The sequence below is a fragment of the Ambystoma mexicanum genome, chromosome 4p (assembly GCF_040938575.1).
Source record: "Ambystoma mexicanum isolate Mex_15411 chromosome 4p, UKY_AmexF1_1, whole genome shotgun sequence".
Lineage (NCBI taxonomy): Eukaryota > Metazoa > Chordata > Amphibia > Caudata > Ambystomatidae > Ambystoma > Ambystoma mexicanum.
The window spans coordinates 187,344,498-187,356,616 of NC_090927.1; the positions used below are offsets into that span (position 1 = coordinate 187,344,498).

Below are 12,119 nucleotides of genomic sequence, written 5' to 3' on the forward strand. Positions count from 1 at the left end.
CACTGGCTCTTTGTGCTGCCGTTAAGAGATACTTGCGAGGGGCTGGCTCCCCTTCAGTGGCAAAGCTCTGCTGGGTTTATGCGTCGGCTCTTCCAGCCTGCACTACCAAGACTAGCCCGTTTTTCAGGACCACCTCTCCACACACATCCGCTGTGCAGTCTCTGCTTCCTCTTGACCAAAGCTCCTCTCTGAATGCTGCCAGCTGACTTCTGGCATGCTTCTCTCGCCACAGTCCTTTGTGGGTTTCCTTCTGCCACCAGCTGTTTCCCGCTCCGCGCACTCTGCAACCTGCCTTCTCTCTACATCCGAGTTCACATCCCCGATCCTCTTCCTGTTCTCTCAGCTGAAGGTGGTTTGGGCATGTAAAAGTACTGCATAGCTGATTAACTTTGTAACAACTAGACTGCATATTGTTCTTAGGGTCACATTTCCTCCACAGACAAAAATGTAGTTTGCATAATAAAAGTATCATCTCTGCAAGGTCTGTGTCTTTTTGGTTTTGTAAAAAAAACAGATCATGTATTGTGTGTTTGGCTAACCTGGTATTCCTACTACCTTTATACACTGAGGTAGTCAAAAAGGCTATGATCTCTAGTAGTGAGAATGGCCCCAAACTGGAATCTCAATCAGGTATTGCATAGACAAATTATTCCTCCATTTGGCCCCGGGAACATATCTGATTTACAATATCTTACATTAAAAATTGCTTTTTTTATGGCTATCAGAAGGGTTAGTGTGTTTGTAGGCACGGTCTATAGAAAAACCTTTTCTGTCTAAACACAAGATTGATATCAAGTTTAGAATATACCCTCCTTTCTTACCCAAGGCCAAATCAAAATTACATGCAATCATTTAAATCCAATATTTTTCAATAAACTCCAGCAATGTGTGCAAAGATATCTGCACACTGCATATGATAGACAAGTAGCGATATATTGCATTGCCGGGGCCAAGAATAATAGGAAAGCAAGTCCTCAAAGAAAGGCAATCTGTTCTGCAAATCAGGTTGGCAAGATGGATATTTAGAGTGTATTTAAGAATGCTGCACATCACCAAATATACTAGAGGTCAGCCCTTTACCCTATTCAGAAGATGAACAGTAGCAGGAGTTGCACTCTAGCCAATTTACCATTGGTTAACAAATATAAACAAGCAGCATGGACACCAGTATATGCATAAATGTGGCAGCCCTTCTACTGAGAACAAACACAGGAAATAACGTGCTCTGTGGAATGGTTCCTAGTCAAGAGGGTCTACATCCACATTCTCACAGATGAGAAATATCCACTTGCATATCAGTCTGGTCCCACACACAGCGCCAGTCCAGCACCTAACTGCCAAGCACCTCTCATTTGAACAGAAGTACCATCAGCAACTGCATGAACATGTTCCTGTTCTGTCTTGTTGGACATGGCCAGTAAGATAAAGCTAAGCCTGTCCAAGCCCAGCATTTGTTTTCAGTTGAGGTACTCACACATTGTTGGAAATGGACACCAGTATATACATTCACGAAGCGCAACTGTACAGTAGACTCTGAGCGCTGAAGACTTTATTTGATACTGTCCGCCATCGGAGTAGTAAGACTGCTTTGTAGAGAATGCACAGTATGGGAAACCAAAAATAGATTAACGCTGCAATAATCGAAAAACTGCTTAATGTAACAGTATTTTTGAGGTTTGAACGTATTTTTGGTTCACATGCGGAAATAGATTTAATATCAACTTTTTCAGTAAAAAAGAAAGTATGTTTCTACTATAATTAGATATTCATGGGTTTTTAAAATAGTTTTATTTTACATATTTGTAAGATGGTATTTATACATAACTTATTATTTTAGTGTGTTACTCAAAAAAGGCGCAACAACATATTGAATGTGACCCGTGCTCTGAGGGCCACTGGCGGTAGTACATATATGTCATAGAAGGAGCCTATTATAGGTCTACTCATGTTGATTCCAATTACAAAACTTCACAAACAAACAAATGCTTCATACCAACCACCAGAAGAAGGACTAAGTCTAGCATATGAATCCAAAACGGATACAAGATGCAACAATATTGTTTCAGGTAAGTATCATTTTACGTTATCAGGATTGGAGGTACAAGACCGCTAACTAGGAGGTCATGCCCATCCTTAAAATATTAGGTTTGCCTCTGCAAACCTTGCTAGTCTGCCGGCTGAGCATGTTTGGGCAGCCGGTAAAGCAGAGTGTCCCAGGGAATTTGTACACCTTCTACCAAAGTCCCTCATGGCCCAATGGGAACACCCTAATTTGCATTGAAAACTTTTCTTTCTCTTTTTATTAGCTTGGTATGTTACTGGCTCTACCAAAACCGGTACTTCCTTTCAGAGTTATTGCCTGTTGCATTAACAGATTGGACTGCCCTGTTTAGCATATACAGCACTTTATACATAGGAAAACAAAAATATACTTTCTCCAGCATGGGGTCTGGCATGGATTCACATGCTCATGAATATTCCCCGTCGTCAGGCTGGGAATCCTCGGTAAAGAAAAAACCAGTATCAGTTTCGTTTCTGATCTGTCTTTCGTAGTAATAACCAATCACTGGTCTCTGCGTCATACTGACCACAGCCAATGACTGCCCTCTACCTAAGCACCGCCTCTGGCAGCCATCTTCAGATTTTTACCGCACGTTCATGTGTTGGGATCCTCGTGCTATTGCTCTCGAGCGTTAGTGCTATTTTTTCGCGCTTTTTCACAAAAACTTCGATTCTTTCGGTCAAAAGAGCCTCAAGCTCCACCGATCCTACATCCGATCAACGGGGACCCGTGTCGGATTCATCTGTGCCCCTCAAGGGTGAAGATTTCGTCGAGCTACACTTCGGAGGACTCCAGAAGCTTCTCAGGCCCGGTCTCGGAGATGGCCCAGGAGAAGGGAAGCTCGACGCCCGGAAAGCTGTTCAGGGCCTGCCCTGGATGCCAGCTGCAGAACGTCTTCAAGGAGGACGAACACTCTTTCTGCCTTTACTGCCTTCATGGGGACAAGACGCACGTGGAGAAGGACTGTGCGTTTTGCGGCAACATGTCGGAACGGACCATGAAGGACCGCCATCAACGTCTCGCCAGCTGGCTGGAGGGTAAGAGCCCGTCTGGCGAGAAGAAGAAGAAATCTGAGCGGTCTTCTAAGACCTTTGAGGGCGCCCCGGCGACGGGGGCCCAACATAAGGCCAAGCACCGCGAGTCCGCTGGCACCGGGAGCGCCGAACGGTCGGGCTCTACGGGCGCCAGGCAGGGCGCACCCTCCCCGGCACCATCAACCACGAGCCAACGCTCTGGGTCGGGTAAGAGGAAGGCCGAGCATCTGGCGAAGCTCCTGGAGAGACCCCGGTCGAGCTCTAAGGCAGAGGAGGAGCGTGGCAGTGCCCCCTCCCTCAAGGATAAGGCGGTGAGCGCACCTAAGGTGGTGAAGGCCTTGATCCATTCGACCAAGCCCTCTATCGAAACGGTCGCGGCGGCCCTGGCCCAGCCTGTGGAGGCTGCACCAGTGGTGGCGGCCTCGGGGCCCAGAATCTCCCTGCCTCCTCGGAGGGAGTCTTCTTTCGTGCCCATCGATAGGACCCCCGTGAAACCCTCCGTGGGGAAGAAGGGGGGGCAGGGCGTCGGCGTAGATTCGGCCTCAACCTCAGAAGAGGAACTGATCGAGGTCTTAAGCCACGGCCTAGGCGTGGAACAAGACCAGCCCGTCGGAATGGGCCCCGACGCAGGTGACGACGACGACATCGTCGAGGATACCGACGGGGCCCCTGCTCGCCCGTCGGATTCCCCTCTGCCAGCGCCGCAAGACAACTCAGCGGCCATTTTGTTGGCTATACAGTCCTTATGCTCCGAGATAAGGACGAGACTACCGTTACCGACGGAGGAACCTCTCCCGTCGGGGGATCCAGAACCGGGACCTTCTGGTGTTCCCCCTACCAAGAAAAGAAGGATCCATCCACCGCCTCCTTTTCAACCGTCGCGCCCCGTCCAGCCCTCCTCCCCGTCCACCCGAGGGGATGATACGGGGACTGACACGGCAGCGACGGGTACGGACGACGAGGCATACGACGAGGATTTTCCGTCGTCGCCTCCCACCAGGGCTTCTCCGCCCGACGAGATTGGATCGTTCCACTCAATGATCGCCAGGGCATCCGAGCTTTTCCAACTCTGCCCTGAGGAGAAGAAAAAGGAAGGCTTCCTTTACCAACGGCGCGAGACCAAGAGGAAGACGGTCCTCGCAGTGCCTCTGTTGGACGACATTTGGGATGAGGGCCTTTCCCTCCTCAAGAACCCTTCCACGACGCCAGCGAAAAGAGACCGGTACGAGAAGAAGTACCGGGTCCCGGACTCGGCCCCCCTATGCCTCCGGGCGCAGCCTACCCCGGACTCCGTCGTCTCCGCGGCAGCCAGGAAGAAAGCGGGGGGGGGTGCGGCCTCCACGTCGACTTCCCCGCCGGACGGCGAGGGAAAGAAATTGGATGCCATGGGACGCAGAGTCATCTCGTCGGCGGCGACGACGATTAAAGCGGCCAACGCCTTGGCTATCGTGGCCCGCTACGACAGGGAACTCTGGTACAAGATAGCTCCCCTGCTGGATTTTCTGCCGGACGACAAGAGGGCGGAGGCCCTTGAGATCCTGCAGGAAGGTGAGGTGGCCTCGGACCACGCCATCACCGTGGCGACGGACATCGCCGACACTGGGTTCCGCCAGATGGGCAACGGCGTTTGCCTTCGACGTCGCGGATGGCTCAAGGCTACGGACTTTCGGCAGGACGTCCAGACCAGGGTCCTGGACATGCCCTTCGACGGGAACAACCTGTTTGGGAAGACAGTGGACGATTCCCTTCAGGCCATCAAGGCGGATACTGAGACGGCCCGGGCCCTTGGAGTACTGCAGCAACGGCGGACGCCCTTTCGGAGCGGCGGAGGCAAGGGCGCCTCCAAAGGTTCCGGCGGCGGTTTCGCTTCCTACCGTCAAGCGGCCCGCTCGTCGTCGCAAGAGGCCTACAGAGGACGAGGCAAGTCTGGCGGCCCCCGCCGTCGTCGCCAAGGAGGCCAAGGCGGCAAGGCCGCGTCCAAGCAGGATTGAACCGGCCGTGGGGTCGGGCCCCCACCGAAGCACCCCGGTGGGAGGCCGGCTGGCGGGCTTCGTCAGCGTGTGGGAGTCCATCTCCACCGACCGTTGGGTGCTGGACGCCCTGGCCCGGGGCCACGCGCTCGAGTTTCAAAGAAGGTGCCCGCGCGTCCCCCCCGTGGCCAGGAAAGAACTTCACGTCCCTCAACTTCTCCTGGAGGTAAAGGCGATGCTCAGAAAGGGCGCCATATAACCGCCAAGACGAGGGAGCTCGCCGTGGTCCACACGGCAAGGACCGTCCAACTCCTCACGGACCTGGGATTCTCCGTGAACTACGCCAAATCCCACCTGGTGCCCGCGCAAGTCGCACTGTTTCTGGGAGCGAGGCTCGACACAGTGTCCCTTCTGGCCTCCCCGTCGGAGGAGAGGACCAGGACCATCTTGGGCAAGGTGCAACGGATGTTGGTGGCCGACGCGGCCAAGGTGAGGTCCATCAAGTCCCTCCTCGGGATGATGTCTTCCTGCATCTACCTCATTCCCATGTGCAGGCTCCGGATGCGCCCGTTGCAAGAGTTCCTGGATGCGCGCTGGATCCAGACGACGGGCAGCTTCGAGGAAAGGATCAAGCTCGACGAGAGTTTCCGACAAGCGATACGGTGGTGGGGCACCCGCGCGCATCTGACGGCGGGCATGGACTTCCAGACCCCAGCCCACCAGGTGACTGTGACCACGGATGCCTCCCTAGAAGGGTGGGGAGCGCACACCGAAAATCTGCACGCAAGGGGACTCTGGCTCCCGACGGAGAAGTCCCTGCATATCAACGTCCTGGAGCTCCGTGCAGTGTTTTGGGCCCTCAGGTCCTTCCTTCCGTCCCTCAAGGGCAAGGTGGTGAGGATCTTCACCGACAACACCACCACCATGTTTTACATCAGGAAACAGGGCGGAACCAGGTCCCCAGCGCTGTCCAAGGAGGCGCAGGACCTGTGGCATTGGGCCGTCGCCCAAGGGATTCTTCTGGTGCCGTTTCATCTGGCAGGGATAAAAAACACCATCGCCGACTCACTCAGCAGGGAGCTGCGCTCGTGCCACGAGTGGGAACTACGGCAGGATCTGGTGGATCGCCTCTTCCGACGGTGGGGCACACCCCAGATCGACCTGTTCGCGACGGCGACGAACACCAAGTGCCGGAGGTTCGCCAGCAGGTTTCCCCAGACGAGGAGCATGGGCGATGCTTTCTCGTTCCCCTGGGAGGGCCTGTTCCTCTACGCGTTCCCTCCCTTGCCTCTGCTAATCCGGCTCGTCAACCAGCTCAAGAGGTCACGGTGCAGGATGATCCTCGTCGCACCTGCGTGGCCGAGGCAGATATGGTTCCCGGACCTTCTGGACTTGTCGGCGTCCCCGCCAATCAAGCTGCCGGCGGACGCGGATCTACTCTCCAGGGAAGGAGGCGCCATCCTCCACCACGACCCGAAGTCGCTGAACTTGCAGGCCTGGCTCCTGCAGCGCTAGAGTTTGGAGGATACGACATACCGGCCGATTGCAGAGAGGTTCTTGCAAAGGCCAGGGCGTCCTCGACTCTTAAATGCTACGGACACAAATGGAAGAGGTTCTCTGTCTGGTGCCACGCACAGAAGGTTAACCCTCTACGGATTACGGCTCCCCAAGTGCTGCCGTACCTGCTGACGCTGGCCAAGGCTGGTCTGGCACACGCGTCCATCAAGATTCATCTTGCTGCGATCTCCCGATACACCAGAACCACGGGCCGGACGTCCTTGTGGTCTCATCGTCTGGTGAAAGAGTTCATGAAGGGACTGTTCAGATCGTTCCCGCCGGTGAAGGCTCCGGCCCCGGCGTGGGAGCTCAACGTGGTGCTGACCAAAATCATGGGACCTCCGTTCGAGCCTCTGCACTCGGCCCCGTTGAAGTTTCTATCGTGGAAAACAGCTTTTCTCGTGGCCATCACCTCCGCACGACGAGTGGGAGAGATCCAGGCCCTTTCCTGCAAGGCCCCGTACTTGACTTTCCACGACACGAGGGTAGTGCTCAGGACGCACCCCTCCTTCATGCCCAAGGTACCGTCGGACTTTCATCTCAACGAACCCTTGGTGTTACCTGTGTTCTTCCCGTCGCCTTCGTCGCCGGCTGAGAGGACTTTGCACTCGCTGGATGTAGCTAGAGCGCTGAAGTTCTACGTGGACCGCACGAAAGGTTTTCGGAAGACGTCACAACTCTTTGTGAACTTTGGACCTGTCAATCAGGGGAAGGCTCTCTCGAAGGCTTCCATCTCCAGATGGCTCTCCGGCTGTATCATGTACTGTCACCGGTTGGCAAACCGACCGCTGCCTGGCCGTCCGAGAGCCCATTCCACCAGAGCGATCGCAGCTACCACGGCGTTCCTATCTGGTGTGCCCCTGCTGGACATATGCAGGGCTGCTACGTGGAGGTCGACGCACACCTTCACGAAATTCTACTGCGTCGACCGGGATTCCAGGGAGGAGTCCAGGGTCGGCCAAGCAGTGCTGCGCAACCTGTTCGCCTGAGGTGAGCCTGGTGAGGAGGTAAGATGCTTAATGTTGAGTTGATGTGATGCTTAATGTTGAGCCTTTGCCACCTCCCGTGGTTGTGCATGTGTGTACTGCTATGTATTCTTTATTCATGAGCATGTGAATCCATGCCAGACCCCATGCTGGAGAAGGAACAAGTTACTTACCTGTAACTGTTGTTCTCCAGCATGGGTCTGGCATGGATTCACATGCGAACCCTCCCGCCTACCCCTCTGCGGCTCTTCACTTGGTCATACTGCCACTTCACGTGCTTCCAAATCTGAAGATGGCTGCCAGAGGCGGTGCTTAGGTAGAGGGCAGTCATTGGCTGTGGTCAGTATGACGCAGAGACCAGTGATTGGTTATTACTACGAAAGACAGATCAGAAACGAAACTGATACTGGTTTTTTCTTTACCGAGGATTCCCAGCCTGACGACGGGGAATATTCATGAGCATGTGAATCCATGCCAGACCCATGCTGGAGAACAACAGTTACAGGTAAGTAACTTGTTCCTTCCTCTGAAACTTTTGTTCTAGTCCAAGAAAGTTCAGCAACTTTTGCGTCCAATTTACCTGTCTGAATACTAACACTGAAGCTGAATTCCAAAGTCCCATCGTAGTTTTTATCTCTAAATGGATTGCTGGAAAAAACATGTTTTTTTTTGCACTGACATTTTCCTAGAGGCTGAAAATCATATATATATATACATATATTCCGAAAGCTCACCGGTGTGCAGGACACAGGTGAAAGTGAGTCGCATTAAACAGCTTTCCAATCCTTCAGACCATCAGCATCCAAAATGTTGAATTAAAACACCTCTTTATTTTCTCTCAACAATTTAAAACTAAATTTCTTCCATTTAGCTCCAAACGAGTCATGTCGGGAGACAGAGGCAAACAAATGACGCGTTTCGCTATGGCTGGTAGCTTGGTCACATGATCTTGCTTGCGTTTGTTCACTTAATTTATACACACATACATTGTGTTACCACATTTCACTATCACTGTTAATTTTGTTGTAAGTAAAACTCATTGGTTTTCTTCAGCAACTGCTGCTAGATCATATGCTTCATTTTTGTATGCGTATCTTCTTCTGTAGAGCTTGTTTTTTTACTGTTCTGTTTTGCTTTTTTTATTTTTTTTGCAGGTCGTGGAGGATACACGTGACATCTTGAATGAGTATGGCTTTCGCTTTGTGCGCCGGGGCCCAATTTACGTCAAGGGAAAAGGGGAACTACTAACCTTTTTTATGAAAGGAAGGGACAAACAAGGTTCCTTCATCAACGGCTCCTCTGTGACGCTACCGCACCAGGTGGTGGACAATTCATGAGACTATGCATTCACCAATGACAGCCAAGATGAAATAGAAAACAGACTGACAACATAAGGCAAGGCAAGGCAAGCTAATGCCATTGGTAATAAAAGGAAACAGCAAAAACATCAAGAACTGGAAGGAGAGAGTAACATGAACAGAAAAAAAAAACAGTATGATGCTACATACTCACTGGATGTTCTTTGCAAATGTTTCTGCTTGACCTTATCTGCATATGCAGCTTCAGCTTCTTGAGCGTGTAGGAAAGAAGAACGATGAGCATTTCCAGTTCCCGGAACGTTTCTATTTAAGTCTTTACTGACATTGTTTCCATGAGAAACGAGACAAGCATGCTGAAAGAAATCAGACGACAGGAGACTCCCTGTGGCATTGGGGACCGTAGATTTCGGAAAGACCTCAATAGTTGGATGTATTTATTATTTGGGTTAGTCCTAATAAAAAAAAAAGGAGAGGTGCCAGCTCTCCCCATGGAGGGACCAGTACAGTAGTGCTTGCTGTTACAAAGCAAAAGCTCCGACGGAGGTTCATCACAAAAGCAGGCGGTGACATGTGTGCTTGGACGGGTAGTATCCTAACTGGGACTCTTGCTTTCTGTTAGTTCATACACAAATACACCTGATCATGATCGCGTAGATATGAAAATCAGAGAGCGTGCAATATATTTCCTTTTATTTCGATAAAAAAGTCTTTCAAAATATATATATATATATAAAAAACAAATCTTCTACATTTATATTTTTAATTGTTTATGCAGGTAGTATTGACCTTTCAAATACTGCTTCGCAAACTGCTCTCCACTGCTGTTAACTTTGCTATTGCTTTAAAGAAGAATTTACAGGTATTGATAAAGAACAAGACTGTTTTATTAAAGCCTTCATCCAAGACTCTGTGTTATGAGAGGTGTTATTTCTCAGACGTACACATTTTACAACAATATTCAAATGATGTGGGCTGCCCCCACCTTACATCTACACATTTGTCTAATAGGTCCCTTTGCTTGTAATTGTGATATGCACAGACAAAATTGAAGCATTGGCCATTGTAGTAACTCCGGCATTGACATATAGTCCAGAAGGTGTGTGTAGAACTTTGAAGATGCAACAGTGGGTGCCGTGGTCCTGGTAACCCCACTCCATGTACCCCCACCCGCTCCAAAGCATGATACACTGCAAAAATATGCATACTTTGTTTAGAAATAGCCTTCTGGCCAGTGGAAATTGAAAGGAGTCCATGGATAAAGAATACTGAACTGATTATATTCATTAACCTCAGCTAATTCCTGCATACATCTTCTTGCCATTCATGTTTTATGGGAACCAATCGTAAAGCAGAGTATTGATTTATTAAGCATTGTATGTATCACATGAAGGTGATCTTCATAGCTTTGACTTTTATCCAGGAAGATGCATGAAGTTAATCAATATGTTAATATCTGTGAGGAATGACTGTGTGTTTTGAAGATGATAACTCTGACTCAAATATCGAAGCATTGAGTTTGCCTAGTCAATTCTTGGGAGAATGATGTCCCTGATGACAGATGCTCTAAGAAGCCCTTTGATGATGAACGGTGGTTTTGATGAGAGATGTTCCAAGAAGCCTTTGATGAGAGAAGCTGTAATGGAATAGGTGATTGAAACTGTAATGTTGTTCCACAGTTTGAAGTGAAATGTGCAGAATTTGGCAGTGTTCAGGAAGTGGAGAGAACTTGTCAACAAAGAGGGATCTAAGATTAGGGACACGTTTAAAGGAGGGGGAACTAACCTCAAGTGACCAGATAAGGGGAAACATGGGACGATCCAAGAATGAAGCTCTCAAATTTCAAAGGAAAGCCAAGAGGTGGTGGAAACACGGATAAGCAGGTTATGCATACAGTTTGAGCGAGGTTGAGGATCTGCTGTAGTAGTGGCATTAGGAAATTATGCTTAAAGAATGCTTGTGATGTTCATCTTGTGACTGCTTCAGAGGTCTCCTTAACATCACTAAGCGTAGCCAAAATAAATAATACCCTGTAGGTTCTGAATGATCTGTTTCGTGTGCTTGATGCGTGAAGAAGCGCGTTGCTGGTGATGCTGCACCTCTCAACGGCGTTCGATACGATCACGCATGGTGAACACAGGATAGACCATGCAGAGCTCCTTCATGTATCCTATTACGCTGAATGGGAATCGGTGATATGCCCTTGAGTGTCTCCGGTCCTTCCTGACCAATCATTCACAGTTATGTGCGTTGGGCTCATTCTGCTTGCATCCTCTTCCTGTGCGTTTTTGGGGGATCTGGGATGGCCCATGTTGCCCGAGTTACTCAATCTATACGTGGGACTGCTGGGAGTTCTGGTGCCTGGTTAAGAAAACCCCTTGCACCAATACACTGATGATAACCCAGCTTTACCCGCAGATTACATCTGAGGGTATCAATCATTCCCAACACTGCCTTTAGGAAATCAAGGCTTGACTAACTTCACATATGTTAAAATGTAACACATCTAAGACAGATTTGCTTCTTCTGTATCTCTGTAACACAAGGGATTCTACTCTTTCCTGGATCCCAGAGGCACCGTCCGCTTCTCCCCTTACTGCTCATTTGCGGGGTTTCACCTCGGACTCTTCTGTCTCCTTTGGCGACTCACGTTAATGCTTTGGTGAAGTTTGTAAATATTCATTTATTTTCTATAAAAGCTCTCAAATCTCTAGTTTCGGCTGCTGAGTGTTCTCTCACATATTGATTCTGAAAATACGTTTTGGTTGGTCTTCCTCGGGCTGCCGTTTGACAGCAGTTCTCCATCCTGCAAGCAGTTTAGTTGTCGGTGTCAAATTCCACAGCATTTCCCCCATCATAAACTAGCCTTGCTGGCTTCTACGAATGCCAGGGTTATGTTTAAAATAACGTACCTGACGCGTAAGGTTGCGCACAAACATACTCCTAGCTACCTGGTTCACAAATAGACAGTTTATGACAGAGTTAAGAAAACAGCTGTTTAAAGGCCAGAGATATTCGCTCTAGAACTCTTGCCAGCTGTATCCGTTTCCTGTTCGAACTCCGTCACTTCTCATCCTTGACTGATTACAGATCTCTTAAGATTTCAGTAATTGTTGAAATATTGTGGTTGGAGAGTAGCATTTTAATGATTTGATAATTTTTTTAAGATTCAGGGCTTTCTGTTAATGAGATGA

The 12,119-nt window shown here is 49.7% G+C and overlaps 1 protein-coding gene across 1 annotated transcript in view; it reads left to right on the forward strand.

Annotated features, from left to right (window-relative positions):
* ADCY3 (adenylate cyclase 3) overlaps positions 1–9,833 on the forward strand; it is an 851,194-nt gene extending 841,361 nt beyond the window's left edge. The window contains exon 20 of the mRNA XM_069605674.1: positions 8,764–9,833. Coding sequence (XP_069461775.1) covers positions 8,764–8,946 — 183 coding nt within the window. The 3' untranslated portion in view covers positions 8,947–9,833. The remainder of the gene's footprint in view (positions 1–8,763) is intronic.
* Positions 9,834–12,119: the final 2,286 nt, after the last annotated feature.